Genomic DNA, 27,437 nt, shown 5'->3' on the forward strand with positions numbered 1-27,437 from the left:
AACAGAGTGATAGAGAACCAATATCATGACCCATCCAGGGGCATGAATTCCCCATGCTAATCCCTGTCAACCACGGTGCAGAGCCCATCCTTTGGGGTAGCAGCTGGAGGTGATGTTTGCCACTCCAGAAACTCTTAGCTATAGCAGGCTTTTGACTCTCTATTCATTTGAGAGCCTTCGATGATATTTTAGGCAAAGGTTTTGTTTTTCCTAAGATGTAATTTTTTAAAGGCTTTTACATTTGCATCTACCTTGTTTAAAATGGCTGTTCTGCGCTCAGCAAGTTGCGAGACCTGTTGATATTGCTGAAGGGGGGTCACTAAGATATCCATCAACTCCTGTGCGTGGCAGGAATCCTGCTCTACTATATCATGCACCTCTGCATCCAGTTCATTGAGTTTGTAATGCCAAAGGTCCAGCATATCCCAGATTTGCTGCATATGGAGAGAGGGGAAATGAAATATAAAGTCAGGCTCAAAGATAACAGCAGAGTTATTTGTTCTCCATGTGGGGCATGTGGAATTACAAAGATTTCGGAACCGATACAAAAGAGTGTACAGAACACTCTGCATCTACCGGTGTGACTCACAGTTGAAAAAAGCCACACATTTTCCTGTGAGAGAGAATTGGTAAATATTCACCAGCTAAATGCTTGCTTGTTCTTCTCTTTTTACAGACATAAAATGAATGGAGGACCATTTTACACTCCTGATAAACCAGGCTCTGTAGAAACAACCAAAAATCTTTTAACGCCCACAAAATTTTTTTGGCAAGATTACCTTCTGAACTTCTTTGGCTTTTGCAATGTTTTCACTCTTCTGTTGTAACATCTTTTCAATAGCTTGAAGACCATTGGTAATAGTTTCTGCTTTTCTTTTCAGCGCATACTGAGGAGAGCTCTGCAAGATTTCAAAGCTAACCTGTCAAAGTAAAGAGAAAACAATAGGGGAGATTACAAAGACCTGCTTGTTTCTGTGCACCACTTTACCACAAATATTCAAAATTCTTTTTATGTTTCTCTTGATGAGTTACTTAAAACCCATCAAACTACTCTAAAAACAGAGGAATGGAATTACATTTGCAGGGAGAAGCATTAATGTGAGCAGATTCAACGTTTACATGTTGCTCAATAATTTCCTCTCACTTAAAAATGACTGGTCAAGAAAGGTATCCCCTGAAGAAACAAACAATAAGACACTGCAACCTCCTGAGTGCTTCAGTTCAACTGCCCCTGTTCTAATCTGTAAAAGAGACTAATCATGCCTAGAAAGAAACCTAGAATGACACCTTTATGTCTCAGGTATTACTTCCATGTAAAAAATTAGGGAATATGGAAGCGCATCACTATATAGTGAATTTCGAAATATAAATTTAGAGACTTATTACTAAAATAAAAGGCTCTGAGCCCCATAAAGTATGTGAAACTTAATTCTACTCTGCAGATTCCACAGAAATGAAAAATCAGTACACTGGAGGGCCTGATTTTGTATGTAAAGAGAAAAGCTCTCAAGTAAATGTCTGAGCACAGATCCGAGCGACACAGTAAGGTACCAGGTTACTATGGACTAGATGAAGTGCAGGGAATGAAAAAGTCCTTGCTCTTAGCCCAAAGTGACATCTTTTCTTACTAAACCCTGCTAGCTGTTAGGGTCAGTCAAGCACCAGGAAATTGTTAAATCATGGTAAATTCATGGTAAAAAAGAACTTTAGGTCAGCCCTAGGATTTATGGGGCATATGCACATTGCACACCTTTATGCTGCATTGATGCAAAAGATTTCTAGTTTAGTAGTTATTCTGGTTTGAAGCTCCTTATACTGAAATACTTTATCCTTTTGTGGGAAGAGGAATTAAGATCATTATTTAGTTAATAAATTATTTATCCATCTTTATTTCTGTATTAACATTATTGAATATTCATAGATTCCACCATGTAGTGTCAGACCAATATAACAATACCTATAAGGTACTGTATTGATTAAATTGCATTAATCAAAATAAGTATATGGAGAAAAGAATTACAATGCTTCTCTCAAATATTCATGCTCATACAAAAAAGCTATCAAGTCCAGTCTGTACTTAGTGCCTAAGACTCCTTGGAAAAAAGAACTTATATTGTAATCGCTAAACACTTGGCCGTTACTACTATCCTGGAGTATATCAAACACGTATAATTATAGATGCTTGTCGTGCTAGTTTCCAAAACAGAAGAGAAACATGGTGATGCAACACAGTTGGAAACAAGAAAGCAGACCAAGCACTGACTTCCTATCTTTCCTCAGAAAAAATGCTGCATCTGTCAATGCTCTGGTCATCAGGAGAATAGGATTTTAATTTCAAGACTTCCTACTGGGATGAATTTATTATATTTTTCAGATAAAATGCATGGGATCAAAAGTACAATTTGGTTTCATTTTTAGGCTAGCAGATTTAGAAGAAAGCAGAATGCCATTAAAATATGACAACTTAATTCAATTTAACACATGCTGATATCTCCTAGTATGTAACTAAACTGATCTCCAGTTCCACTAGGATTTATTTTGTTTCCTAAATGCATTTTTAAAAATTCCAAGATAGTTCATTTTGTTTTCCACTATCTAAATGTGGAAAGCAATTGTTATCTAGTTTCCAGGACCAGTTCTTTAACTCCCACATGTGATGTGTGCATTGGGATAATCTTTTATCTCAGTAAATGAAAGAGTAAACAAGCAAACAGAAAACCCAAAACCATAAACAGCATTTTTCTTCCCTTCTCCTTTCTTTCCTACCCAGTTGTTGGTTTTAAAATGAGTAGTTCCATTTTGAAACAGAAACTACAAAGTTAACCAAATTAAAACTAATAAGCTGTAATAAATATGTCTCTAAATATTTAATACAACGTAAAAGGAATGAATAATCTGACAGACACTAACAAGTAACTGGATTTCAAAATTGTTTTATTAAACTTTCAAGTTTTATCAAATTAACTGAGATTTAGCCTTTAAAATTAGCATTAAACATTATTATTTCCGAAATAAGAGAACTGAAAGATATTGATACTTTTCAAAAGTAACACAAATGAATAAGTAACAATGAAAATAATTATACCAGGCTAAAATTTGACCTCAAACTTATAGTATTACTCCTTTTTCCTTTAATTTTTCTTTCAGTTAACTGTTTATACCCCCTGTAGACAGAAAACATTGCAAAAAGCTGAGGCGATGTTATTTAGCTATTTAAATTCCCTGCCTGCTTTTAAAGGAATGCAACCATGTCCTGAGGGTGGTATAAAGAACCATGCCCTGATACCCCACCATGTGTGCAAACTGGATTAAAAAAAAATAAAAATAAAATTCCAGTTTCAAAGTCCTCTTTTAATTCAGCTTTGAAAACATCTTCTCAGTTAAGCTATACAAACTTCCCAATCAACTTTGACTACTCGTTCGGTTTAAGAATCAGACTGGATAGAAGACAGGATCCATACTGTATCCAAGACTTTATTGCTAGTGGTTCTGCCTGTCCTCTTTTAACAGAAAAGAAAAATATTATATTCACACTGCTTACTGTAAGGTTATTCTAAAAGGAGACAGCAATATTTCCTCATGAATACATTTTCACTGAGAGGAAAATGCAAATGAAAATAATGTTTCAAGTTGAAATTTATAGCTGCAATGTTCATCAAATATTGCTGTACTTATTTATACATTACAAAAAGGTAAATATGAAAAGTACATCAACAGTTACCTTTTCTTCTAGGTCTTCCAATACTTTCTTGCAGTCCTCCAACTGTGTTTCGATCTCTGCAGGAACTATTGTATACATTTCAGAATACTTGATCCGGAGTTTCTCCATTATATCCTTTAGAGATTGACTTTCTTTACCAATCACACTCTGAACCTCCTACAAAATTAAGAATAACTTCAGCAGTTTTACCCAGTTTTTACTGGATGCAGATGCATGTATGTATACGTACATATTTATATATATACATACATACATATTGTGTTTTGTATTTCCTACCATGATTACAGTTTGGAAAAGTTGTTTTTGTGATATCAAACCTAATTTGACTACCTCTACAAGCAGATTAATCTTGAGAAATACTCACTCATTTAATCAAACGACGCATTTTAATCTGTAAGAATTAATTAAACCTGATACTACTCCATGTCAGGCAACTGACGCACTGATGTTTATTGACAGGTATAGCAATGTAATTATTCGAAGTGCTCCTACGATTAAATGTTAACCTTTGTGCTCTCCCTTCTGCCAAAAGTGCATTTTCTCTTTGAAAGAGGTTTAATAGCCAACGTTCATTCCTTCATTATTATTAACACCACAAAGGCCACAAAAAGCAACAGGTTTCGAGCTGAAGTGTCTGCTTTCAGGCAATTATGCAGAGCAGCACAGCAGGCTCCTTTCAAAAGAGTAGTTTCCAGTTCTGCATGAAGAATGTAGGTTTTATGAGATAAAAGAAACTTGAACAACTGTCTACAGCCTGTGGCCTAGAAATAAAACCTGATCTACGTCCTCTTGCAGAAAGAATGAAGAAACTCATTTGTTTTGAAGGTTTTCTAGAATTTCAAGTTGGAAAGTTCTGTTTGTTTGCTTTATGGTTCCTTTTCCCAATGCTCAGCTGTTTGAGAAACTCAAATGTTAACTCAAGTTATTGGTGAAAATGATCTAAAGCTCCTACCAAGCAATGAAAGACATTAAAATTAACAAACTTTTCTTTTTTAATCTGAGGTAATGGTAATCCATTATCTCCTGGTCTCCACTTGGGAATCTTTTACATCACACAAACACAATGCACAGAAGAAATACATAAGAGTCTGTGATTGATTTATTTCCTGTCATCCCACCACAACTGTGTCTGATAGTAAAAAAACTCAAAACCATGAAACAGCTGTGTGCATAATTCTACCACAGAGAAGGCTGTTGTTGTCAAATGGCTGAATTAAGATTGCGCCAACATTTATGGGAATTTATAGATTCCCTGACTTGAATTTGAAAGAATTAGTTACAGCATTAGTCTCCAAAACAAATAGGTATTTCCATTCAAAAAACGCAATGGAGCCCCAAATAATGCTACAGATTTTATAGAAAACAAATTTTCTTTGGAAGTAGGGATGAAATTGCCCTGCAGATTTTGGCTTACTGGTGTTTGCATTAGGTAAAATTAAGGAATTTTTCAATACTTCCAGCTGAATTTTCACAAAAGGAACAGGCCCGCTGGGATATAATGCTACAAAGAAATAATTTAATGGGACTGCTGCTAACATTTGCTTGTTCTCATTGTTTCAGGAACAGGATAAACTCACTTTTGGATGAGTTTTAGGTGCTCAGAGTAGCACAGTTTGGATATAAGGGAAAAGTGCAGGCATCAAGCAACTGCAGTGGTAACATTTCCTCCTGGATACAAAGAACTCAGTAAAAGAGCAGACCCAACTCTAAATTTTAATTCTAAATAATTTTAAATAGAAAACCATCCCTTTCAGAAAAATCCATAAGGTTTTTACCACAGTGATGCTGGCTCATGGGTTTTCAGAACTTCCTCAAGATGCAGTTAACGTTTCTCTCTCACGCTAACCCTTGTGAAAATGCTCATATCTGCCACCATGGTCTTTGACTTCTATACTTTTCCTAGTCCTTTGCCAGCTTCAAGCATCCACCTCCTAAAGAAAATATGTGGTGGGGACCCCCAACTAGTTTTTATACAAGACACAGGAAAGAGAGCCCAAATTTGTAATAGACCTTAGTAGGCTAGAATAAATAAATTATAAAGTCTTATTGTTAAAAGATAACGCAATTAAATTAATTAAAAATAATTTTTTGATCAATATTTCAAAATTAAGGTAGTATTATAAACACAATGAGACTAAATTGAAACAAATTAAAACAATAAATAAACCCACATTTAGGAAGTGTTAGGAATAATACTATTTCATAAAGTCAAGAATTCAAAGAAGGATAACAAAAATATACTGAAATGATAGGAATGTATAGTCTGGATTGCTGCAGAGTGCTGGCTGCTGCTGGCAGAGACTGTGCTCTTGATCACAACTTGACTTCTAAAAAGCATTTACCAGGTTAACCTCCTGATGTGGTACATCAAATCCAGAGCCTCTGAAGGTGCCTTGGCTAGGTACGCAGAGTGGGAAGAGGCACAGGATATATACTAAGCAGTCCTTCCTAAAAGGCATGCAACTGGCTGTGAATCTCTCTGCAATCTGGAAAGACATCTATGGCTGCTAGCTCGACCACATAGAAGAAGAGGAACACAAACCAAGGATGTGGCAGGGCCAGTCATATTCTGCTCAGCCAGATTCATTCTCTAGAAGTCAATGTGCATATACATATACTTTGCCACTAATTTTACTTGGAGCAAGTTCAAACCCCAGCATAAAAGAGAACGTATTCCGAAAGTCCCTACACAATAACAGCACCGTTACCAACCTCCAGTTGTCCTGCCTTTCCAGCAGCATCTTGTGATAACACAGATGCAGCTTTCTGTAATGCATTTGTCACAGCACTTATTTCTTCAGTGATCTTGTTCCTCTCTTGAATCTCAGCTTGTACAGAATCCTTATGGTCTTGAGTTTTTTCATACAACCTATGAAAGAGTTACAGCAAGAAAATATTAAGTGTTAGACTCTACACTAGGTAGGAGTAATCAAAGAGCATGCTTAATACAGATATTTTTAAAAAATATATATCCAGAACCACATCTGTATGTATTTTTATACTATTTTCTGTAACTAAATCTCTGAGTTTCTGTCCTTTATTTTCTCAGTTTCTTCAAAGATGAATCTTCAGATATTGCTAAACAAAGTATGTTTGGTAGACCAAATCAGGTAGCACGCATATTTAAACAGCAAACACAGCTCAGGTTCTCAGAGTCTGAAAAAAACTGTCAGAGCAGAAAACATTCACAAAAATTTCCATGTCAAAAAGGAGGCATGGAGATGGGCGAGTGCAATCACAGATTTGCAAAAAATATTTGAGGCAAATTTTAAAACAGTGTCACTCAGTAAGGCAAAAGTTGCATTGTTGCAAAAAGTACAAGGTTTGATTCTTCTAAGAGTGCAAGACCCACACATCTCATGCAAGTTCACAAGAGATTGGAGCCTCCAAATTCGATCATCATCCCCTCTGATTCCTTCTACATTTGAACACAAATTGCAGGCCACACACGATATGGCCAGGCTCAGGTCTTCTCCCTAACTACTATCTCCCAGTGTCCACACTGGAGAGAGCAGATGGGTTAGACAAAGCACTGGTCTAACGCAGTAGGGCATTCACTATCTTTTTAAGTGCATTAGAGCTTTCATATATTCTCCAATACCCAGTAAAATGCTGTGCTTATAAGTAGTCCTATGTCATATCTTCAACAGAATTTTCACACCACTTACTTTTTACAGCGATCCTGCATTGCCTTTATTTCACATAAGGCGGGAAGGGCAGCTTCCACTTCACTATTTTCAGATGTATTCAGGAGGTTTCTTATTCGGTGAAGAAGTAAGAGCAAAAGGAGCTGTTGCTGGTTGATGTTTTCCTCAAATGAGTTCACAAAATCTAGTAATTCTACCAGTTCCTCTCTGGTGGCCTTTTCTTTCTCTTTAAGACTTTCTGGCTGTTCTTCCTGGAGCTTATCGAGAATTATTGTTTCGCGTTCCAGCTAAGTAAACAGCATGTCAAAGCATGAGATAAAGTGCTTTTTTATTCCATCACCTTAAGTTACATTATTCATTTACTCATACACACGACTAAGTACTGGGAATTACATAGCCAGAGAGCTTGAACCTCTGAAGTGTGCCAAAACATTTGAGTTTCCTCTAACAAAGCACATACCACACACAGAGATCTGGGTTCAGAGAATTTGTACTATAAATATGCCCGTCATTTTTGACTCCAGGTTCAAAAAGGCTGCAGTTAACTGGCTGATCAGTGGGTGGGAAATTATGTTCTGCACTGATCTCAGCCCTTTACATGCCACTTTACTGAGGGCTCCATCCCTACCATGTTCCCCAAAACTTACAGTTTGTTGAACAACTCACCTCTTCATTGATGAATTTCCATTCCTGCTTTCGTTCCTCACAGTTAATTTCCAGCCCTTTCGCCGCCTCAAGCAAACCCAGCCAATTTTCCCACAGCGCTGTTACAATGCTGCCCAGTGCCCTGTCACTTCCCTTGCATAATCTCATCAGCTCTCCAGAGACCTGCCTCAGCTTCACAAGATCATCTTCAGCTGAGTCAATGTTGGAGACTAAAACCTTATAGAAAAAATAAACAAGTAAATAAATAAAACAATAGTCAGAAGTGTTAATGAAGCATTCAGTTACATTATTAGGATTCTTTACTAAAATGGCCATCGCTCCACTGAGCTGGTGAAATACAGTTGTAATGAGAGAATTCTGTTGGCTAAGACTGTGGAGAAAGACGGAGTAAATAAAACAAGAAAAACAAACAGAAGAACAGTGTGCCCAGGCAATTAGGTTGTTCTTACTTCTTTCTGGTTGTTTGGAAGGGAAGAGGAATGAGCAGGAGTTACAGATATATAAGATGGCAAGCCTGCAATATAACAAGTACTAAAAGAGATGACAGTAAAGAGGTTGGTTATAGCAGAGGTCTGGCAGGCAGGCAGCAAGAGAGTTCTGGGTGGGGAAACTGGAAATCCTCTGATTTTCACTTCTGAGGGAAACCAACAGGATGTTGATCACCCTGGGTCCTGCAAAGAAGTAATGAGGGATCTGAACAGAAATGCAACACTGTCTTAAGTACAGATAATGTTTGATTTCTACAGCAATAAGATGCACTCATTTTACATGGCCTATTATAATCTGGTCTTTTTACAGGTATATAAATATATTCTGTGGTTTTATATATACATAAAGACAGGAAAAAGAGTTTAACTTCTTTCTACTATGATATCATATGGTGCACATAGCTGCCACATCAGTTTTGCATGGACTTTTCAAGTTCTTCACAGGGTCTCTTACCTTGCTTTCTTCTAAGTGCTCCAAAGCTTCCTTATAAGACATTGGTACTTGAGACAAAGACTGTCTAAGCATCTTTTCCAGTTTGTTAAGATTATCACACACCTCAACTTTGGTTTTTGTGTAGCTTTTGTATTTTTCAAAATACCTGTAGGAAACAGTTAATAGACCAATTAAAATTTATTGTGATTGCTCCTCTCTCCAACCATAATGCCCACTAGAATACAAAAAAAAAAAAAAAAGTCTCCTGAACGGCAAGCTATCTTCAATTAGCATTTACCATACACTTCTGGTCTGATATCTGAGATACTTCAGATATGCAGGTACAAATGCCCCAGAGGTAAAGAAATATAGGTATATATTTCCATGTATCATCCATGGAGCTTCTCAAAAGAATTGTATGTCTTGATCTAAGACTCCATCCTTCTCAGACATTCCCAAAAATCAGCTCCCAGTTTGTAGCACACATTCTATTTGTCCCTACAATGTGTGGTCTGTACAATTCCAATTTCTTATTTCTATATCTTATCATCTCTTTTCTATTACCAAAGTCTTTAAAGTCACCCACTTCTTTGATTATAAAAGTAGATTTTAAGTTTATGCTCAATAGAATTAGAAGCACTGGATCATGAGTAAGGAATTTAAAAATCCTTTACTCTGTCTCCCAAGATTTTTCTGTACGTGTCTCTGTAGGCCCTTCAGATCTCTTCTGTACCTATATTTGAAGGAAGGGAACTATGGCCTGCATCTTGTTTGTTCTTTACTTTCTCAAGCCATAGAATAGCCTATGGAAGACAAGCATTAGGGCCCCTCTGAAAACTATTCTAATCTGCACCAGCACTGAACTAGAGACTGTGGAAATGTGCTTTCTTCTGATTCTGGCACCATATGACACTCAGTTGAGGCCCACACATACTTTTTGGAAGATACTGAAAATGATTGCATTGTAAATTATTACTCATATGCTTATTGTCTGGCAATTTTCCTTCCATTACAATCCCATTTGGGAACAACAGAAATGCTTACAGTTCTTTCTGCTGAGTTACCTGGTTCTACCAGAGCAGAAACAACACTGCATTTATTATCAGTCAAATTTCTCACAATAACGAACATGATCTAGGAAGATCTCTTAAACCTACCTCTGTTCATCAGCTTCCTTTCTTTGAGCCTTCTCCCTTAATGCCAAACTCTTATCGATGAGTTCTGTTAAAGTGTTTTCCAGACATATTTTGTCTTCTGGTTTCACTAGATTTTTCAGCTTGGAGCACAGGTTTTCTATGTTAGCCTTTGCAGAGTTGAACTCTTCTTGTTTCCATTGTGGAGTCCGACAGACCTCCTCTGAGCTATCGAGCTTTGCTGCAGCAGATTTGACTTGATCTTCATAGTCCTCGAGGAACCTGGCAGCCCTCTCAACAGCTTTGGTATAAAGCTCACCAGTCTCACATGCGTCCTCCAGAGCACTCTGAAAGTGTTAAAAAGACAAAGGAACAATCAAGAAAGACGGCTGTGCTCCTCTGGATCACCAGACGGTCTTCTCAGAATTTCACGCTTCATTGTCTTTGAGACCAATACTACCAGAATTGGCCTGAGGAGGTGAGGGAGGACACATGGCAAATACACTCTGATACCTAGGTAGTCACAGAGCAGTGGTGTGACCTGGGGATTGATTGCCCTCAACCATAGGATCAGGGGTTATGAGGGAACCGCCAATACTGGAAAAGTCCAGAGAGAAGGATGGCAGGACACAAGAGCCATATGATCCTTTATGGACATGGCAGTATACATCCTGTTCAGACAAGGAAAGCCCATAGGCTGATGCTTTATTTTCCTCTAGGGGATATCTCCACTATGACTCGCCAAACTGCTTCTCACTAAACCCTCTTATGTATTTATACACAGAACGATGGGTGACTTTGCCAGCTCTTGGATTCCCACAGGGCAGAGAAACCTTGTCATTGTGTTTCCCACACAATACCCAAGCAGTGAAGATGAAGTACAGCAAACCAGGAAATGTGTCAGCAGGACCATCAGGGATGCTGAGTCCCTCCCCCCTGTTATTAGCTACTACCTCATATTTCCTCATTTGTATCCATTGATCTCTTGGGTGGTCAGGGCACAGGTCTTCTTGATGAGGACACAGTTGCAGAACCTCTCTGCTATGAAGGTCACCACTCTTTTAGTGAATAAATTTATTTTGGAAACCAAATCTTTCTCCGTGTATTAACACTGCCCTTTAGCTTAAGGAGTCCTTTTCCATCTGTTAAGTCTACCTCCAGCCTAATTATATTTCTCAGCTAGATTTCCCACTCGCCCTCAGCTCACCAGGTTGAGCAAATTCAGTTTTACTAACTGTCCTCAATATTCCTTATCCCTCTAACAGCATCTGTTCCAGTTTGAGCGGACCTTTCCTGACAAAGGCATCAAGAATCAGACCTATCCTCCAGCAATGCCTTATATACTTGTTTTAAAGCCTTGGATCCTGGTTGCCTTTCCTTTGCTCACCCTCCCTGAGGCCTGATCACATTGGTTTGACCTGTGCTTTACTCTACTTGATCATTCCCAACTGGTAAGCTTTGTCTTTCTAGTAGAAACAAGGAACTTCTGTTTTTTATATCATTGTCACTACTGAAAATGTTCCATAAAATCAGTCCCAAGGATAATTCCAGAACAATTGCACCTGGTCTTTCTTTAGCTCAATATTTCAATGCAATTTTTTTCCTTCCTCCCCTTTACCTTTCTTTTCTTGTGCTAATCCCCATTGCTTGATTATAATCAAACTGAATACAACTGGTTTCTTTGTATCCTTAGTTTCTTATATGATTCCCATCATATCCACCAATGCAGAGATGATGATGGGCCAAATCAGTTGTTTGAACAAAAGGAGGATATAAGTCATGAAAACATAAACACGGCAGTCACAGACACCTAATCTAATTATTGGGAAAAGACATATGGCTATACCTTACTTTTATTAAATATACTTACAACACGAGCAGCAATGTCTGTCTTCAGTTGTATTTCACGATCTTGTAGTGTCTCTAATCTTTCTTCTATATCAGCAACAAGAGATTTTTCATCTTGGTTTTCCCTCTCTTTTTCCATTATACATTTAAAATCAGAAAACTTTCCTTGAATCATATTCTGGATTCCTTCCCATCGCATCTTCTCATACTGCATATTTTTTATGTCTATCAGAAGTGGTTGCTGAAGCTCTAATTGAATATGCTTTATGATGTGGAATATATGTTCTATTTCATTCTGGACATCATCTTTGTTTACACACTGGAGACCAGAGACCAAGTTTTGAAGAAACTGATTCAATTCCTCAGCATCTTTCTCCACACTCTTTATTTCTTTCCTCTTGGATTCTTTGAATGGTGTATCAAAGACCTCGCTTTTGTTTAGCTGATCTTCTACCTCCTGGGTTAAGTACAAGATTTGTTGAACTGTGTGAAACAGAATCTGTGCAGATGTAAGATTCTCAGCAGGAGAAGAGCTAGAGCTATCATTTAAGATGTTAGCTTCTTTTCTTACAGTGGATGTCACCATCTGAATTTCATTTAGCAATGCTTGAATCTTATCCCATTCCCTAACAACATTATCAAAGCGTTTTATCCTCCCTTTAATTTTATTTTTAATTTTAAAAAATTTAGTTTGCAATTCATCCAGCTGCAGTGAGTCCCATTTTAGACCTACGCGCTCAAAGATTTCTTTGTACTTCAGTGTTTGTGACAAATTGGACTGAAAAGCTAATACTTTTTCTTTAAGTGCTTTGCATTTATTCTTTACTTCCTGCTTGGCACCTAATAATTCATCTTCTTCAAGGTTCATTTCACCATGCTGTAGATCATTAAGATCTTGCTGCAATGAAGTTATTCCTTCAGCAAACTCTCTGTAGACAGCTATCTTTTTTTCTACTTCATTAAGTTTACTCTGAATTTGCCTCTGTGTCTTCCTTGCTCTATTCTTCAGACTTCTTAATTGATCAATCAAAAATAGTTGTTCAGACAGGCTCAGTTCCCCAGCTGTGACCTGACTCTCTTTACAGTGGGATGAGATAAGCCCTTCTATTTCCTGTATGTCCTTTAAAATCTCCTTTAAAATGGCTTGTTGATTGATTAATTCTGACCATGTGCTGGTTTGGTTCGTGTCAGGCCTGGCAAGCACCTCAGCATTTCGAAGCTGACAATGGACTTTTTCTACTTCCGCAATAAGTCTTTGCCTCTCCTCCAGCTGGAGCTCTAGGTGCTGTAACCTTTGAGCTGATTTTAAAACAAGAGCCTTGTATGAATTCTGCAATGTTTGTAAAAGGAAGGTCAAATCAGAGATCTCCTCTGGATTCAAGTTGGGAACGATGTGCTGGAGCCCATAATCCAGTGACACAATCACGGGCTCTCTGTTTACAACTTCCGTGTTCATAAGCTGACAACTTCTGATCTGTGATTTAACATCACTGGGGAAAAGTGCTGCTTTCTGATCAAGAGAGGACAGTGAATCTTTAACCCATGAAATATTTTCTTTCAGCCTCTTCATCATTTCATGTTTCATGAGAGCAGGACCAGAGATCTGAACATCCTCTCGAGGAGCTTGTTGTGCTGATAATGCTTCCAATTTGCTCTGCAAATCATGTATAGAGTTCTCCAAAGCTACCTTCTCTTGATCACTCCAAATTCTTTTCATCTGCAGTTCAATCCTTCTTTTTAATAGAGAAAGACCATGTTTAATGTCCTGTAGCTCTGTGGTCCAAAGTACAGCGTATTTGGCTTTTCTTTCAGATGAGGAATATAACTCTGCCTGTAAATACTGTTCTTGTATCAGCCTCTGAATATCCTGTGCTTTATTCATAAGCAGATTAAATTCGTCAATTTCTGCCACAACCTGATCATGTTTCTTTTGCACTGTTTGTTCCATGTGTTGCCACCATTGCTCCAGTTGCCTCATTTGGCTTTCAGTTAACACTTTATCCATGCATGTTAAATGCTGAGATAAACTTTCTTGCTGAGTTTTCAACTGGTTTAAGACATCTCTTTCTTTTCGTAAGGACTCTATGCATGCCTTAATTTTCTCCAGAAGAACTGTATTGTTCATAGGACCCCTGCCAAAAATATAAGTAATGTTTAAAAAAAAAAATAATAATCCTACAACATTGTCTAGACACGTCTTAAAAAGAGAATTTCACTGTTTCGAGAACAATTCACTCACTTCGTTCACTTAATCACATGTATCTCTCAATATTCTCTCATAAGTCTTCTAACCACCACTGCAGTACCATGATTTCTTGCTTATCAGTACAGCATTAGTTATTTCTAGATATCTCTACAGGAAAAGCACATTCTAATGTATATTCTCTAAAACTGCAGTACATACTAATATAGAATGTGTCATTCCCTAAAGGAATGTAGCCTCCCTTTAAAGTTACAATAATATTTTTTTTTCAAAATCAACAATAGTGTTAAGTCATCTCCAAGTGAATTAACAACATTTTATGGTAATTTCTGATTTACAATGAAGATAAAACTTAGTTACAAGAAGAACTTAAAAAATTCCCATTCATTCAAGATTAATTTGGATGAATTTATGTACTCATGTTTTATTACGAGTATTTTGAAAATCCCGCCTAAAATACATTTAGCAGCTAGATTTTTATTCAACTTTTTTTTTCCAATCTCTTTGCTGTAAATTAACAATTTTATAGATTTTTTTTTTAAGGATTTTCAAATTATTGTGATACATTCTTGTGACCAATAAGCTAGCTCCATGTGTTGAATGCTAATTCATAAAAGGTACTAAATATTTTGTGTGCATTGGTTACCTCTGAATTGGTACTGTAGACTTATTTATTGCCACAGAATTCTTCCTATCAAACAAGGTTCATTTTCAGAGTAATGAGATATTTTGCTCAGAAAAGAACTAGAACTGATGAGTCCTTAAAGAAAAATTAGTATTTCATATCTGCGGTATTTTTGCAAAAATATTTTAATATAGCTTCTAAATAGGTTTTTAGCACAACAATCATTTCTACATTTTGCCTAAAAAATAAAGAGTAGATGTTGCTAAAGGATAGCAGAGAACCACCAGAAATGTGTCTGTTTAAGGTTGTTTAAATTTACAACCCCCTGAGACTCCTCTTGCTACCTAACATTAACGAGATGGATAAAACACCATATCCTTGTCTGAGCAGTATTGAAGTATGACACAAAATTCAGTCTAGGACCATATTTGTTCTGCAATCTTAACAGAAACCCTCAACTATACTTACATTTTTATGTTATCTTTTTCTGTTGACAAATTTTTCATTGAGGACTGCACAGCAGAAAGGTTTTTCTGGTACTCATTCATTAAACAGTACTGTTGTTGCTTCACTGCCTTAACAGCATCTAGTTCTTGAAGCAGCCTGTCCCAGCAGGGCACCACAGGCTCTGTGGTTTGCAGCTCTGCTCTGTTTGATCCTGTTGCATTGGGAAATGCTTCTTGACTACGACACAAAGACTTTGCTTTCGATGTTTCCAGTTCAGTTTGTAAATTCTGCAATCAAACCCACCACAGAGAGAGGATTAAAAGAGGATCTTAAACACTTTCAGCTTTCAGCACAAAATATAGCTAAATGCTGATAGATCTACAAACGTATGCTTGCTCAGTCACATGTAAATGAGCACGCATGCTTGTGCACATCATGGAAGTGCATGCACAATCGTAGGTGTATCTACTACTGTACTCTAGATACGAAATATGGTATTTACGTGGACATATTTGCATTAAGGAACTGTGTTTGTAGATTACCTGGTAGACAAACTGACTAATCATAAGACTATATGTAACAAATTTTGTTTTGGCGACGCAAATCATAATTCTGTAACTGTATCACTACATTAACAAAGAGGAATGGCTTTGCAATTTCCATACCTCCAGCTCTTTTAGTTGTTCATTTATGAGCACGATATCCAGTTCAGCCACTTCATTTTTCAGCTCATTGACCTTTTGTTCCTCTTCAAAATATTCAGTGTTTACTTGCACTCCAGGAAATAGTTCCTTCTGGACAACCACTTCTGCACCTGTGTCCTACAATGCAAAACAGGATTCTTATTTCTGAAGGTCCTAAACCAACAAGTTTTCTGACTGCAAAACTTTGCTTCATGTATTTAAGCCATGCCTAAATCCTGCTGTGGACTTGTCAGTGCTAGGTAGGGCTCAATGATCTTAAAGGTCTTTTTCAATCTAAATGATTCTGTGATGATTACATTGTTCTTTAAATGCTTTTCAATAGTACCCAGTATGATCTTCTCCAAAATTTTTCCAGGAACTGAGGTTAGACTAACAGGTCTGTAGTTCCCTGGGTCTTCCCTCAACCCCTTTTTGTAAATCAGAATAACATTGGCTTGCTTCCAGTCAGCAGGGACCTCCCCTGATTCCCAATACCTTTGGGAGATTTTGTTGGGGTTTCCAGTTAGACCAGATGTGCAAGTCCCAGGTAAGACCTTGCAATGGACAGGCCAGCTGAGGACCTGCCTATAGATTTAACTGTGAAGATTAGATCTGGCCCAACCTTCTATTTAAGAACGTGGTGACTGAGGATCAGCAGTCATGGGCCACTTGTGATGTTACACCCTTACCCTTAAAGAACAACAGACTTAGTAACGTTGTTTAGTAATGTACCGTGTTATTGATTCAGCTTGAATTCATTCTCCTTTCTCTATTTTATTTCATTTATTTTCTTATGCTGGATCACCCTTGGATTTCAGTTTTCTGATCTGCCTTCCTTATGATGGCAAAGACTATCACAGCTAACTATAATAACATGGAAAAAAGTTGCATTGAATCACAACTTAAAGAAAAACTCTGAAATCACAAAGTAAAGACTGATTATGATGGCGCTGAAAACCAATATTGCTCTTTTGAATGGATCCACTGAAAAATATGATGTGGCTAGCACTTAGGATAAAGTTCAACTCTACCATGGACATAAAGCAGAACCATACACAATGGTCTTGATTTTGATGCCTCTTCTCTCATAACAGAACTTCATCTGAAGCCCACGTGGAAACAAAAATTCAGTGACTCTGACAAATGCAGCTTGAAATAAGAAAATATGGGTTACCTCATGTGCAGAAACTGGGGGATTAGATTCCAGACCATCTTTCTCAGCTGCTGCAGATTTCGGGACTCGACTCTTCTGGCACACCGTTTGTTGGACCTGCTCCACATCTTCTCTATATGACTGATTCTCTACATCACTAGGTTTCTCCTTTTGGTGTAAGAAAAACAAAAGAAACAAGTAACTGAAAAGCCCTAATCGAACCTGCTGAATAGAAATTACAGTGCTTGAGATGACAAAGTTACTAAGTCCATAATTACAGGTAGATGAGGAAAACCACAATTACATCTTATAATTTATTGTGGGCAAGGTTACGGCAGAGGAAACCATTTAGAAGCAGCAGCGCTGTAGTTTTGTTATAAAATTTTAGAAAAAGTGCAGATTGCAAGTGTTCTCCCTCTTACCTACACTATTCATGTTTCATCATTCTAAGCACGGGCCTTGAACTACGTACCCTTGGATGCAGCCTTGAATGCATTTTTTAAAAGGTTTAGCTTTTTTCTGAGGCTCCAATCTTGTACTTGTACTGTAGTCAGACAGTCTGTGGTTAGACACCCAACCAATTACCAAGCAGGATATTTCCATGGGCAGCCCATGGATTTGCTGTATGTATATGCCAAGGTATTTGCTGACTGCTAGTTCTGACGGAGTTTGTTTATCATGTGGGCACAGATGAAATACAACCGCCACCCACACTCATAACTCTCTATCTCCCTTCTTCCTCTCCTTGGAGCAGGAGGTGGGGGAGAGCATCTGTTGTGCTGTCATTGGCCAACCCAGCCCAAACCATAACAAATAAAGAATGGCAAATCCTTACAGCATTTCCATGGTGGAGAGCACAACATCAGGGACCTATCCATGCTGGACAGATATCTGAGCTAGGGACTGCAAGTCAGATAGGATAGACACTGAAAGTAGCCCACCTGCAACCCAGAATGAGCAAATTTACCCCAATTCTCAGCAAGCTCATGAGTGCACGCTGTGCTCCATCTTGTCGTAACTACACTGCTTTCATCGTTCCACACAGTTTGCTAAAACTAAACGTCTGAGAAGAGTCTGGCTCTATCTTCTCTATAACACGCCTTCAGGGAGGGGATGACAGCAACAAGACCCCTCTTAGCTTTTTCAAGTCCAACAAGAACTTAGCCTCTTCCCACTCATTATGGCTCCAGCTCTTAAACACTGCTCTAGTTTGTTGAAATTCCCCTTGTACCAGGGTGCAACACACAGGACAGAGCATTTCAAATGCAGCCTCATATATGCAAAGTAAATATGTAAATAAGAAATCTAAATAAATGAAAAAGAGTCAAGCAAAATAACAGTATTTAAGCCAAATGGTAAGAAGACTTCACAACACCTCCGGGTGACTTGGAATGCAATATCCTCAGCAAACTACCTTGTGGCAGCCCATAGTAATGAGAACAAAAACCAAACAACCCTCCATACTAATTTTAAATGTTCAAGAAAGGATTCAGAGAGTTAACGCGTACTAAGTATACAGCACATCAGACAAAAATAGCTCAGTGTAACTTGAGGGGTTTTTTTATTTAGTAGTACTATCATCCCCACTGCAACTAAACTGTATACATACAATCTCAAATTCAATCACTCTTGTGCAATCTCATGTCCAGTTACCTCTGCTGGATGGGTTTCCTTTCTTGTTTCATCACCTTCAATACTAACACCATCTTGATGCCTTTCCAGTTCTCCTTCACCACTCTGAGCCACATTGTCCAGAATGTCCTCTTGGACCCTATTATGTTCGTCCATACCTGGGCTCTCTTTATCAACCTCCCCCTGATTTGAAAAATACAAAATGTTTACAATCAGTCACAGTTCACAAAAAGTCGCAGTAGAAAAATCTAAGTTTACTAGGGAACATCACACTCCACAAGCTGTCTTCTCTGTCTTCAGCTTAGCTTAAGCAATGAAGGAAAAGGCTGAGGTAACCCAAACCCAGAGTCTCTTCGAAATGCCTGCCCAGATCAGTTTGCCGTATCAGGACCTTAATCACTATGAAATAGTTTCGGGACAAACGAAACAGGAGTAAGTGCTCACATGATTTTTAATACTGTCATAGAAGTTTCTGCTTAGACACATTTGGCAACTCTAATTATTCATCTTGTTCCTCTCCAGGAATCCCAATACAGATCATTTTACACTGATATTTTGATGGTCATCTCTCCCAGCTACTGTTATCACTCAATGGTCAGGTCAACAAGAGCATTCTCCAAGTTGTTCCCTCAGCTTTGCACACGTGAAGTCATTTACAGTGTGAATGTCCTGAGGTCCCCTAAAGATCAGTGGTTCCAGGTTAGTGTCCTCTCATTATCTACCTGGTATGTGCAGGTGACAAAACCTGTTGAAAATGCAGGTATGTTACAGGTTTTGCATCATGGAGAAAGTGGGTCCAAGCCCTGGGGGCCTGTAGAGAGCATCACATTGATCTCTTGCACACTTCACAGAAGCAAGGCTGAGGGGATGATTTGGAGAACATAATTTATCATTCCTTTCATCAGATAAGGAAAATATGTCTCTATAAGACTACAAATTTTAAGGAATTACATATGCATTTCTAGGGAACAGACACACACAGATATATATATACTGACATGTATTAGAACATATTTGTCAGGTACCTGAACAGTCTGCCCCAAGCTGTCCTTGTTTTGACAGATAGCCTTCAAGGGACTGTCTGACAAAACGCTGCTTTCCTCCAAAAGTGAATCATTTTGCTTCTCTTTCTCTGACATATTTCCATTTACATCTTGACCCTAAGAGAAATGATATAAAAGAAAACCTGCTTGTGTGACTGTATACATTGTATTTTAACATTAGATCTCTGATTGGCAAAAATTACTATCTATGAAAACAAACAGGAGAAATATCGTGCTGCAGTTCTAAACAAGTCTTACTAGTTTAAGAGAAGCTCTCCAAGTTCTTTGTCAGAGGCATATCTGCAATTTTCTCATCTATACACCTTCTCCCTTTGTGTCCTGACCAAAGATACCTGGCTCTAATTACATGCAAGAGAAAGCTATATGCAGGTTGCGTTTAAATGGAAAACTCCAGTTTTGAACAGACATTATTGGCTTATTACAGACTTGTTACAACAAGTTAAAGGAGTTCTCCACATCTTTGGTTTACACGCATATATTTACAGAAGGCTTAACTGCAATGAAATTAAGAATGCAATATACAAAAGGCATTTGAGAGACAGATGTCTCTCTAACCAGTCTTCCACTGTCATTATTGTCAACAAATATACTCACATCATGCATTTCCAGAGGGTCCTTGAACTCCACTGCTGTGGGGCTCTCTTCTGCAGTGACAGGAGTATCAGAAGTGATTCGTATCTCTCCCTTCAGCATTGTACCTGCCTTATCTTCCATTTGTATTTTATTACCAAACTCATCTTTTAACTCAAGGACTTTACTGAAAATACTTTCCTCCTTTTGCTTGACATTTTCAAGTCTTTCTTCCAGACTCCTGTGTTCACTCTGAAGTGTTTCTATCTCATCCTTAATAAACTTCTGTCCTGGTGAAGAGGTGTTTTGTTTAACAGTTTCTGCTAAAACCAAAATCTTCTTTAATGTGTCTTCCCATTGACTAAGAGGTGCTTGTTGTTCCTTTAAACACAAAGAAAACATTTTATTGACAAGTATCTTCACTCAATATACTTAATGCTAAGATCTAAAGTCAATCACTAAAACCATAAATATTTTTTGTGAACAACAAACTGTGCTGAAAAGTACATGCAGACCTATTTGCTGCAGAAAGTCAAATACTAAACCAGTAGTTTTAGTCAGCCATTTTTGTGAACAGAGGACACCTGAAGCTATAAGCATTATGACAATGATAAAATAATCAGTATGCTGTGAGGTGCATAGAAATCTTTACAAGTTCTGAACAGATAATCCCCTTCCTCTTCTATTCCTTTTTATTTGTTAGAGGTATAGCAAATTCTGGAGGAAGGGGAATTGCAGTGTTCCATATCTGAGCTATGTTTTCACCTTTCAGTAGCTCCTTGCGCTCACAGCTACAAGACTGTTATCCATGCCACCAGAGTGCAAAAGAATGTCCACTTATGCATGAAGGACGCTTCTTAAAACTGAACTTGGCTCACTGACATTTTCCTAAGCTTTCCTAAGCTAACAAACAAAACTGAAGAAGCCTGCATGCTTGAGCTAGGACAATTCTAGCTTCAGTTCAGCTGACAGTAAAGGTCCATTCAGTTCATTAAGGGTAGTTTTAGGGCTACAGCTACCTTGATAAAAGGAAGACCAGATATACTTTGTATTTTAGCAAGGTTTCTTAGTTTTTCAGTTTGACACCATTAGCAGTTCTCTTCTATAAATGTGATGGTCTGTACAAGCCCCTAGGGCACGGACCCACTTTCTCCATGATGGAAAACCTGCAGCTTACCTGTGATTTCAACTGGTTTTGCTCAGCTGATGTTTGTTGCATTGCTGGATCTTCACAACCAGCAAGCTTCTCAGAGACAGTTTTCAGCTCAGTGCTCAGGCCTGCTACCATATCCTGAAACTGCTGGTGCTCTTGAACGTGCCTTTCCAATGTCTGCACTATGGTCTAGAAACCAAGGAGTTTCTAGGATTAGTCCGTCATTAAGTCAAACAAATATAAGTCATCCCCAGACTGCCACAGCTTTTCCAGGACTTCAGCAGCAGAAAAAAAACCCCTTGCTTGTTTCCCGTAAGATACGCAGCTAACCATAGACGCACAGAAAATATCTTGCCCTCTTACCCAGCACATCATGGATTCCACCATGAACAAAATCTTCATTAGTAGCAGGAAGCAAAAGAGATTTCATTCCATAAGAATATAGAATCGTCAAGGCTGGAAGGGACCTTTCAGATCATCGAGTGCAACCATCAACCTAACACTGACAAAAACCATCAATAAACCATATCTCTAAGCACTACGTCTACCCGTCTTTTAAATACCTCCAGAGATGCTGCCTCAGCCATTTCCCTGGGCGGCCTGTTCCAATGCTTAATAACCCTTTCAAAGTAAAATTTTTTGCTAATATCCAGTCTAAACCTCCCCTGGGGCAACTTGAGGCCGTTTCCTCTTGTCCTATCGCATGTTACTTGGGAGAAGAGACCAACCCCCACCTCTCTACAGCCTCCTTTCAGGTAGTTGTAGAGAGCGATAAGGTCTCCTCTCAGCTTCCTTTTCTCCAGGCTAAACAATCCCAGCTCCCTCAGCCACTCCTCATAAGACTTATTCTTCAGACCCCTCACCAGCTTTGTTGCCTTTCTTTAGATGGGCCCCAGCACTTCAGTGTCTTTTTTGTGGTGAGGGGCCCAAAACCAGACACAGTACTCGAGGTGGGGCCTCACCAGTGCTGAGTACAGGGGGACGATCACTTCCCTAGTCCTGCTCACCACACTGTTCCTGATAAAGGCCAGGATGCTCTTAGCCTTCTTGGCCAGCTGGGCACACTGCTGGCTCATAATCAGCCAGCTGTCGACCAACACCCCCAGGTGCTTTTCTGCCAGGCAGCTCTCCAGCCACTCTTCCCCAGGCTGCACGGGGTTGTTGTGACTCAAGTGCAGGACCCAGCACTTGGCCTTGTTGAACCTCATACCACTGGCCTCAGCCCATCAACCCAGCCTATCCAGATCCCTCTGCAAAGCCTTTCTACCCTCAAGCAGGTCGACACTCCCACCTAACTTGGTGTCATCTGCAAACTTACTGAGGGTGCACTCAATCGCCTCGTCCAGATCATTGATAAAGATATTAAAGAGAACTGGAAATATACTTCTATATACTTCTAAAAGGGATGGTTTCTATTCAAAATGGATGAAAGATTAGATGCAGAACACCACATGGGGTGCAAATGCAACTTCCACTAAACTGGGTGGAATCAATAACAAACAAGATGCAGGAAAAGCCATTCATCCTTCCAAAAAGGAAAAAAACCAAACAACTACCATGGCTTGGAGATTGCAGGAACAAATGCTTGATACTATATAGCTATCTGAATCTGTTTATACAAATAAAAAAATGTTATTCTTCATACTTACCTTGGTCTCATTTGTTTAAACATTTATCCCTCTGCAAAGCACAAGGCAGTGGAAAAATATGAGCTTCTGGTGCTCTTTTTCCCATAGTGAGGGATAGAGAGAGGGAAATTCCCTGTTTTTTTGGTTTTTTTTTTTTTTTTTTTTTTTTTTTTACAGAGGAACTTTCACCACTCCCAGTTTTACCCATAAACTTGCTAGCTGAATGACTCTACAGGCAAACAGTGAGAACTGCAACCAAGAGGCATACCAAGCTCATAAGAAAAGAGTGAGGTTCCAACCTGTAGATGGCTGAGCAGATTTTCATGTTGGTGTTTTAATTCCAACCATTCCACCTCTGTGAAGCAGGGATCCCCAGTGTGACCCTGTAGGTGATGATCTCGGCTTTTCAATTCTTTAAATCGGGAAGTTAAGCCTTCTGCTTTCTGCAGGAGGTCAGCATAGTTTGCCAGCTGAGCTTGTTTCTCCTGCAAACCAGGCTGAGGGGCAAAACCTATCTCCTGTTGCTGTTTCTCCAGTTCAGTTAGAGCCAGTCTCAGATCTTCTTTGCTTAGCTCATATTGCTCCTTGTTGAACTGAAGTTGCTCCTGAGGGCTAAGAAAAAATACTGCACTTAATAGTGTCTAAAAAATTTTCATTCATTACCTAGAAAATGTCAAATTGTGAACAAGTCAACCATTAGAATGAACTTGAGCACTCTGAATATTTTTCTTCAGGTTTTAAATTACTGATCAGCTTTAGACCGGAATTTTCAAGGTGATGAAAAACACTGAAGCTATTGCTGCTGAACTGGACTTAAATGCAGGACAAGCGACTAACCCTCTTAAACCTTAACCTGTAAGCCCATAGTTTCTAGTATCTGAGACATGATGCTCATGCTCTGCATTTTTCTGCTTTCCATTACAGCAGAAGGTCTGTTTAAAAACTACAGTACAGCTATGAATCTATTTTCCTTGACAACTTCTTATGACAGTCTCCTGAAAGGGAATGTTCTGTAGAAGATACATGTTGTATTGGTTGAGATGGAGGTGGGGGACTGTTTTAGAGATACAGACAACAAAACCAGCATATGTAATTATGGGTCATGTTAGCACAGTCCAGTGCCTACTTTCCTGACCTTGACGTTGGATTTTGATTTCTGGGCTTTATAAGCGTACATGCTGATTTGCTGCAGGTGAACAGGTTGCTTTTGTCCACAGGAAATATGCAACTACGATCAGTGAGACAAAAGTAACATTTGTATGTTCACATTTAGTGATTAAGCTCAGATATTTTCCAGATGGAACTTAAATGCCAACATTTGAAAATATGATCCCACACAAACAAAATAAAGTCTGGTTACAGTTCTGTAAAGTACAGCAGGATAAATGAGGACAAAAACAAAGCTTAAATGTTTTGGTTTTTGCCCCTCAGGATACATATTTTTTGTCAGATCACAGAATCACAGAACGGTAGGGGCTGGAAGGGACCTCTGGAGATTACCTAGTCCAACCCCCCTGCCAAAGCAGGTTCACCTAGAGCAGGAGAATATGATATGATAATAGGATATGATAGATAAAGCATAGCCTCACACACGTTCAGTACTCCTGCTTCAAGTTCCCTATTCCAGCTTCACACCGCTGCCATTACCATGTTGCATCTGTTATTCACAGGCCTGATCCTGCAAGGTCCTGAGCCTCTCTTCAGACATGCTGAGCACCTCATCTCCTGTCTTCAACATACGGTGAAGAGGGTGCTCTGCATTCTGCTGTGTTGGATCCAACATAGCCAATGCTCTATCTTCCTGAACGCCACTTGTATTGCTTGTACGGAGTGCTTAGTAATAAGAGACGGCAACTGAATATTCTCAAAAATACTTGGTTTTAATAATTCATTCCCTGGTTGTCATTTTTTAAAAAAATATACAGTAGGCCTACTCTAGCTTCCATTGATCTCAACAGCGAAGTTCCCAGTGATTTTAGTGAAAATTGGTTCAAGAATGTTACAGCAGACAAACATCTTGAAAGTGTCTGCATGTGCAAAATCAGAACTTCCGTTTAAGTTTACACGACACAGCTGGAATCATCTGACATGTTTTAAAGGATCAATTTGGCTCTCAGACGCAGTTGCCACAGTGCCAGTGACACTAAAGTGCCTTCACTGAATTAGCAATATTAACAATATCAGCTGCCACAGCCACGAAAGCCTCTCACAGAGCCAGAATAATCCAGGTTTTAGAAATTCTACTTTAAAAATCCCAGCCTTCTTGATTTACCCCAAAACTCTCTTCTGAAGTAGTATAAATCTGTGCAAGGGTAGATCCCACCTCTGCTGGGGGACCATGCCTGGGACACACAGCCCAGATCAGGACACACAGCCCAGATCGCATTGCAGGGAGGGGCCACCACAGTGGTTAAATCAGTGCACCCTCACTGCACAGACTAATGAAACAAAGAGCAACGGATGCAGGGGTTTTTTTGTTTGCTTTTTTGGGTTTGTTTTTTTTTTGTTGTTTTTTGTTGGTTTTTTTTTTGTTTGTTTTTTTTTTTTAAAGACTGGCTGAGCTACTTTAGTATCAAAACGGAATCTGAGGCAAGCTTGACAGACCCCATCAGATGTCCTGCCACTCCCCCTTACACCTCCTGGCTACACCCCCCACTTGACCATTCAATCCAGACTATGATCTGGCCCCCAACAACACTGCAGAAATACAAGTATTTTTGTAGGTATCTTGTTCTGCCCCCAAAGAACACAAATTCAATGGAACTGTTTCAGGAAAAAGATAAGAAAGTCGATATAGCAGGAAGTGATCTATACTGACAGTTGACAAATTCCACATTACCTTTTATATTCAGTGGCTAACCGACAGGTACTTTCCCACTGGTTCTGGAGCTCAGAAATAATCTGCTGAATCACTGACTTCTTATTTTTCTCAGTTTTCATTAAAGATTCTCCTAGAGCTACCATGTTCTGTAATTTGTCCTCTCCTGCATCTTTGAGAGCTGTGATTTCCTGTATTAAACAAGAAGCAGTACATATACAACTATTTTTGGTTACAAATAAAATGTATTACCAATGACTTTTTTCATACTTTGTACACTGCTGTCTGTCCAAGACATAAGAATTCTCCTTCCAATATATCACATAACTGATATATAAATGGATCATCTAGTTTTAGAAAGTCTGGGATAATGAAGCTGACTTATTAATTATTCTCTACATAACAAAACTAATATTGTGCTGAAAAATAAAAAAATGGTCCAAATCTTAGGGAGAGATAGTTGTCACAATACTACCCCTTCCACAGAATGAAGCACATAAATTCCAGCATGCTCACTTTTGGCTACTCTGTTAGGAGGCCTCCAAAGCAGTCAGAGACAGGAGACACCAAAGCAGACATTGGGGACTGAGGCCCACCCAGGCAGTGGAGCAGCCCAGCACAACAAAACTGCAGGACACCCAAGCAGCCACACACTTTGCAGACGCTCTCCAGCTACGTTACTGACCTCTCTTCTCCACCTCTGGAATAGGCTATGATGGTAAGGAGCACAGCCACCAGCACCTTATGAGTTCAGTGCTGCTCCACCCAGAGGTGCAGCTGAGCCTTTTATCTTATTTGAGTAATAAACTATGCAAAACCAAACAAAAATCCCAACACCTCCCCCAAACCCCCCTACATAAGCCACAAAACCACAGGCAATCAGCAGTGACAGCATCTTTTAGGAGGTGCTGACTCATCAAGCATTCCCCTGATATTAGCATGAGCTGTGAAGTGGAAAAGAAACACATTTAACACAATACCTTTACCTGATTAATCCTTTCGTCTGATGGCAACTCACTTTCCTGTGAACTCAGGTTATTAACAGCCTCCTCGAGCTTTTTGATCCAGCAAGAAACATCCTGAGCAAGTTCTTCAAAATTTTGCCCTTCCACTGGAAGTCTCTTAGTATTCCCTGCCATTTCACTTACATGTGTTATCAGTGTCTGATATCTACTAATAAGATCACTGGCTTCTGAAATGGTTTCATCTTCTGTCAACTGAGCCTCCCTCAAAGAGTTTGCTAGCTGCGCTATGGAGTCAAATGGTTTTCTGAAAAATACAAAAAATAAACAAACATCTATTTGTTGTAACAACATGGAGCAATCTTCTTTAGAAGACAGTTCTTAGAGACCAAAGAAAACGATACCTCTGCGTTAATAGTGTTTTATAGAAGTTTTCAAGTTTTGTCTCATCTTTTTTGATCTCTTCTAGTTTTGCTTCCTGAGCAGAGAGCCATTCTTCCAAGACTGTGGTGCTTTCTTCAAGGCTAAAGGGAGTATAAGTAGAGACACAGGTCAAAATGAGA

At 38.9% G+C, this 27,437-nt stretch overlaps 1 protein-coding gene across 5 annotated transcripts in view; it reads right to left on the bottom strand.

Annotated features, from left to right (window-relative positions):
* Positions 1-27,437, bottom strand: part of SYNE2 (spectrin repeat containing nuclear envelope protein 2) — a 190,906-nt gene that overhangs the window by 98,569 nt on the left and 64,900 nt on the right. For all 5 annotated transcript variants that reach the window (XR_010070850.1, XM_063333544.1, XM_063333541.1 and 2 more), the window contains exons 39-58: positions 27,279-27,398; positions 26,899-27,181; positions 25,934-26,103; positions 23,394-23,706; positions 21,491-21,655; positions 20,338-20,694; positions 19,705-19,839; positions 18,701-18,862; positions 17,069-17,215; positions 15,877-16,032; positions 15,233-15,498; positions 11,959-14,068; positions 10,113-10,435; positions 8,977-9,121; positions 8,035-8,250; positions 7,390-7,655; positions 6,434-6,590; positions 3,722-3,877; positions 780-920; positions 252-434 (exon numbers count right to left, since the gene is read on the bottom strand). Coding sequence is in view for 4 of the 5 variants with exons in the window: in XM_063333544.1 (XP_063189614.1) it covers positions 252-434; positions 780-920; positions 3,722-3,877; positions 6,434-6,590; positions 7,390-7,655; positions 8,035-8,250; positions 8,977-9,121; positions 10,113-10,435; positions 11,959-14,068; positions 15,233-15,498; positions 15,877-16,032; positions 17,069-17,215; positions 18,701-18,862; positions 19,705-19,839; positions 20,338-20,694; positions 21,491-21,655; positions 23,394-23,706; positions 25,934-26,103; positions 26,899-27,181; positions 27,279-27,398 (5,971 nt within the window). In the remaining variant the exon portion in view is untranslated. The remainder of the gene's footprint in view (positions 1-251; positions 435-779; positions 921-3,721; positions 3,878-6,433; positions 6,591-7,389; positions 7,656-8,034; positions 8,251-8,976; positions 9,122-10,112; positions 10,436-11,958; positions 14,069-15,232; positions 15,499-15,876; positions 16,033-17,068; positions 17,216-18,700; positions 18,863-19,704; positions 19,840-20,337; positions 20,695-21,490; positions 21,656-23,393; positions 23,707-25,933; positions 26,104-26,898; positions 27,182-27,278; positions 27,399-27,437) is intronic.

The sequence above is a fragment of the Chroicocephalus ridibundus genome, chromosome 4, assembly GCF_963924245.1.
Source record: "Chroicocephalus ridibundus chromosome 4, bChrRid1.1, whole genome shotgun sequence".
NCBI lineage: Eukaryota > Metazoa > Chordata > Aves > Charadriiformes > Laridae > Chroicocephalus > Chroicocephalus ridibundus.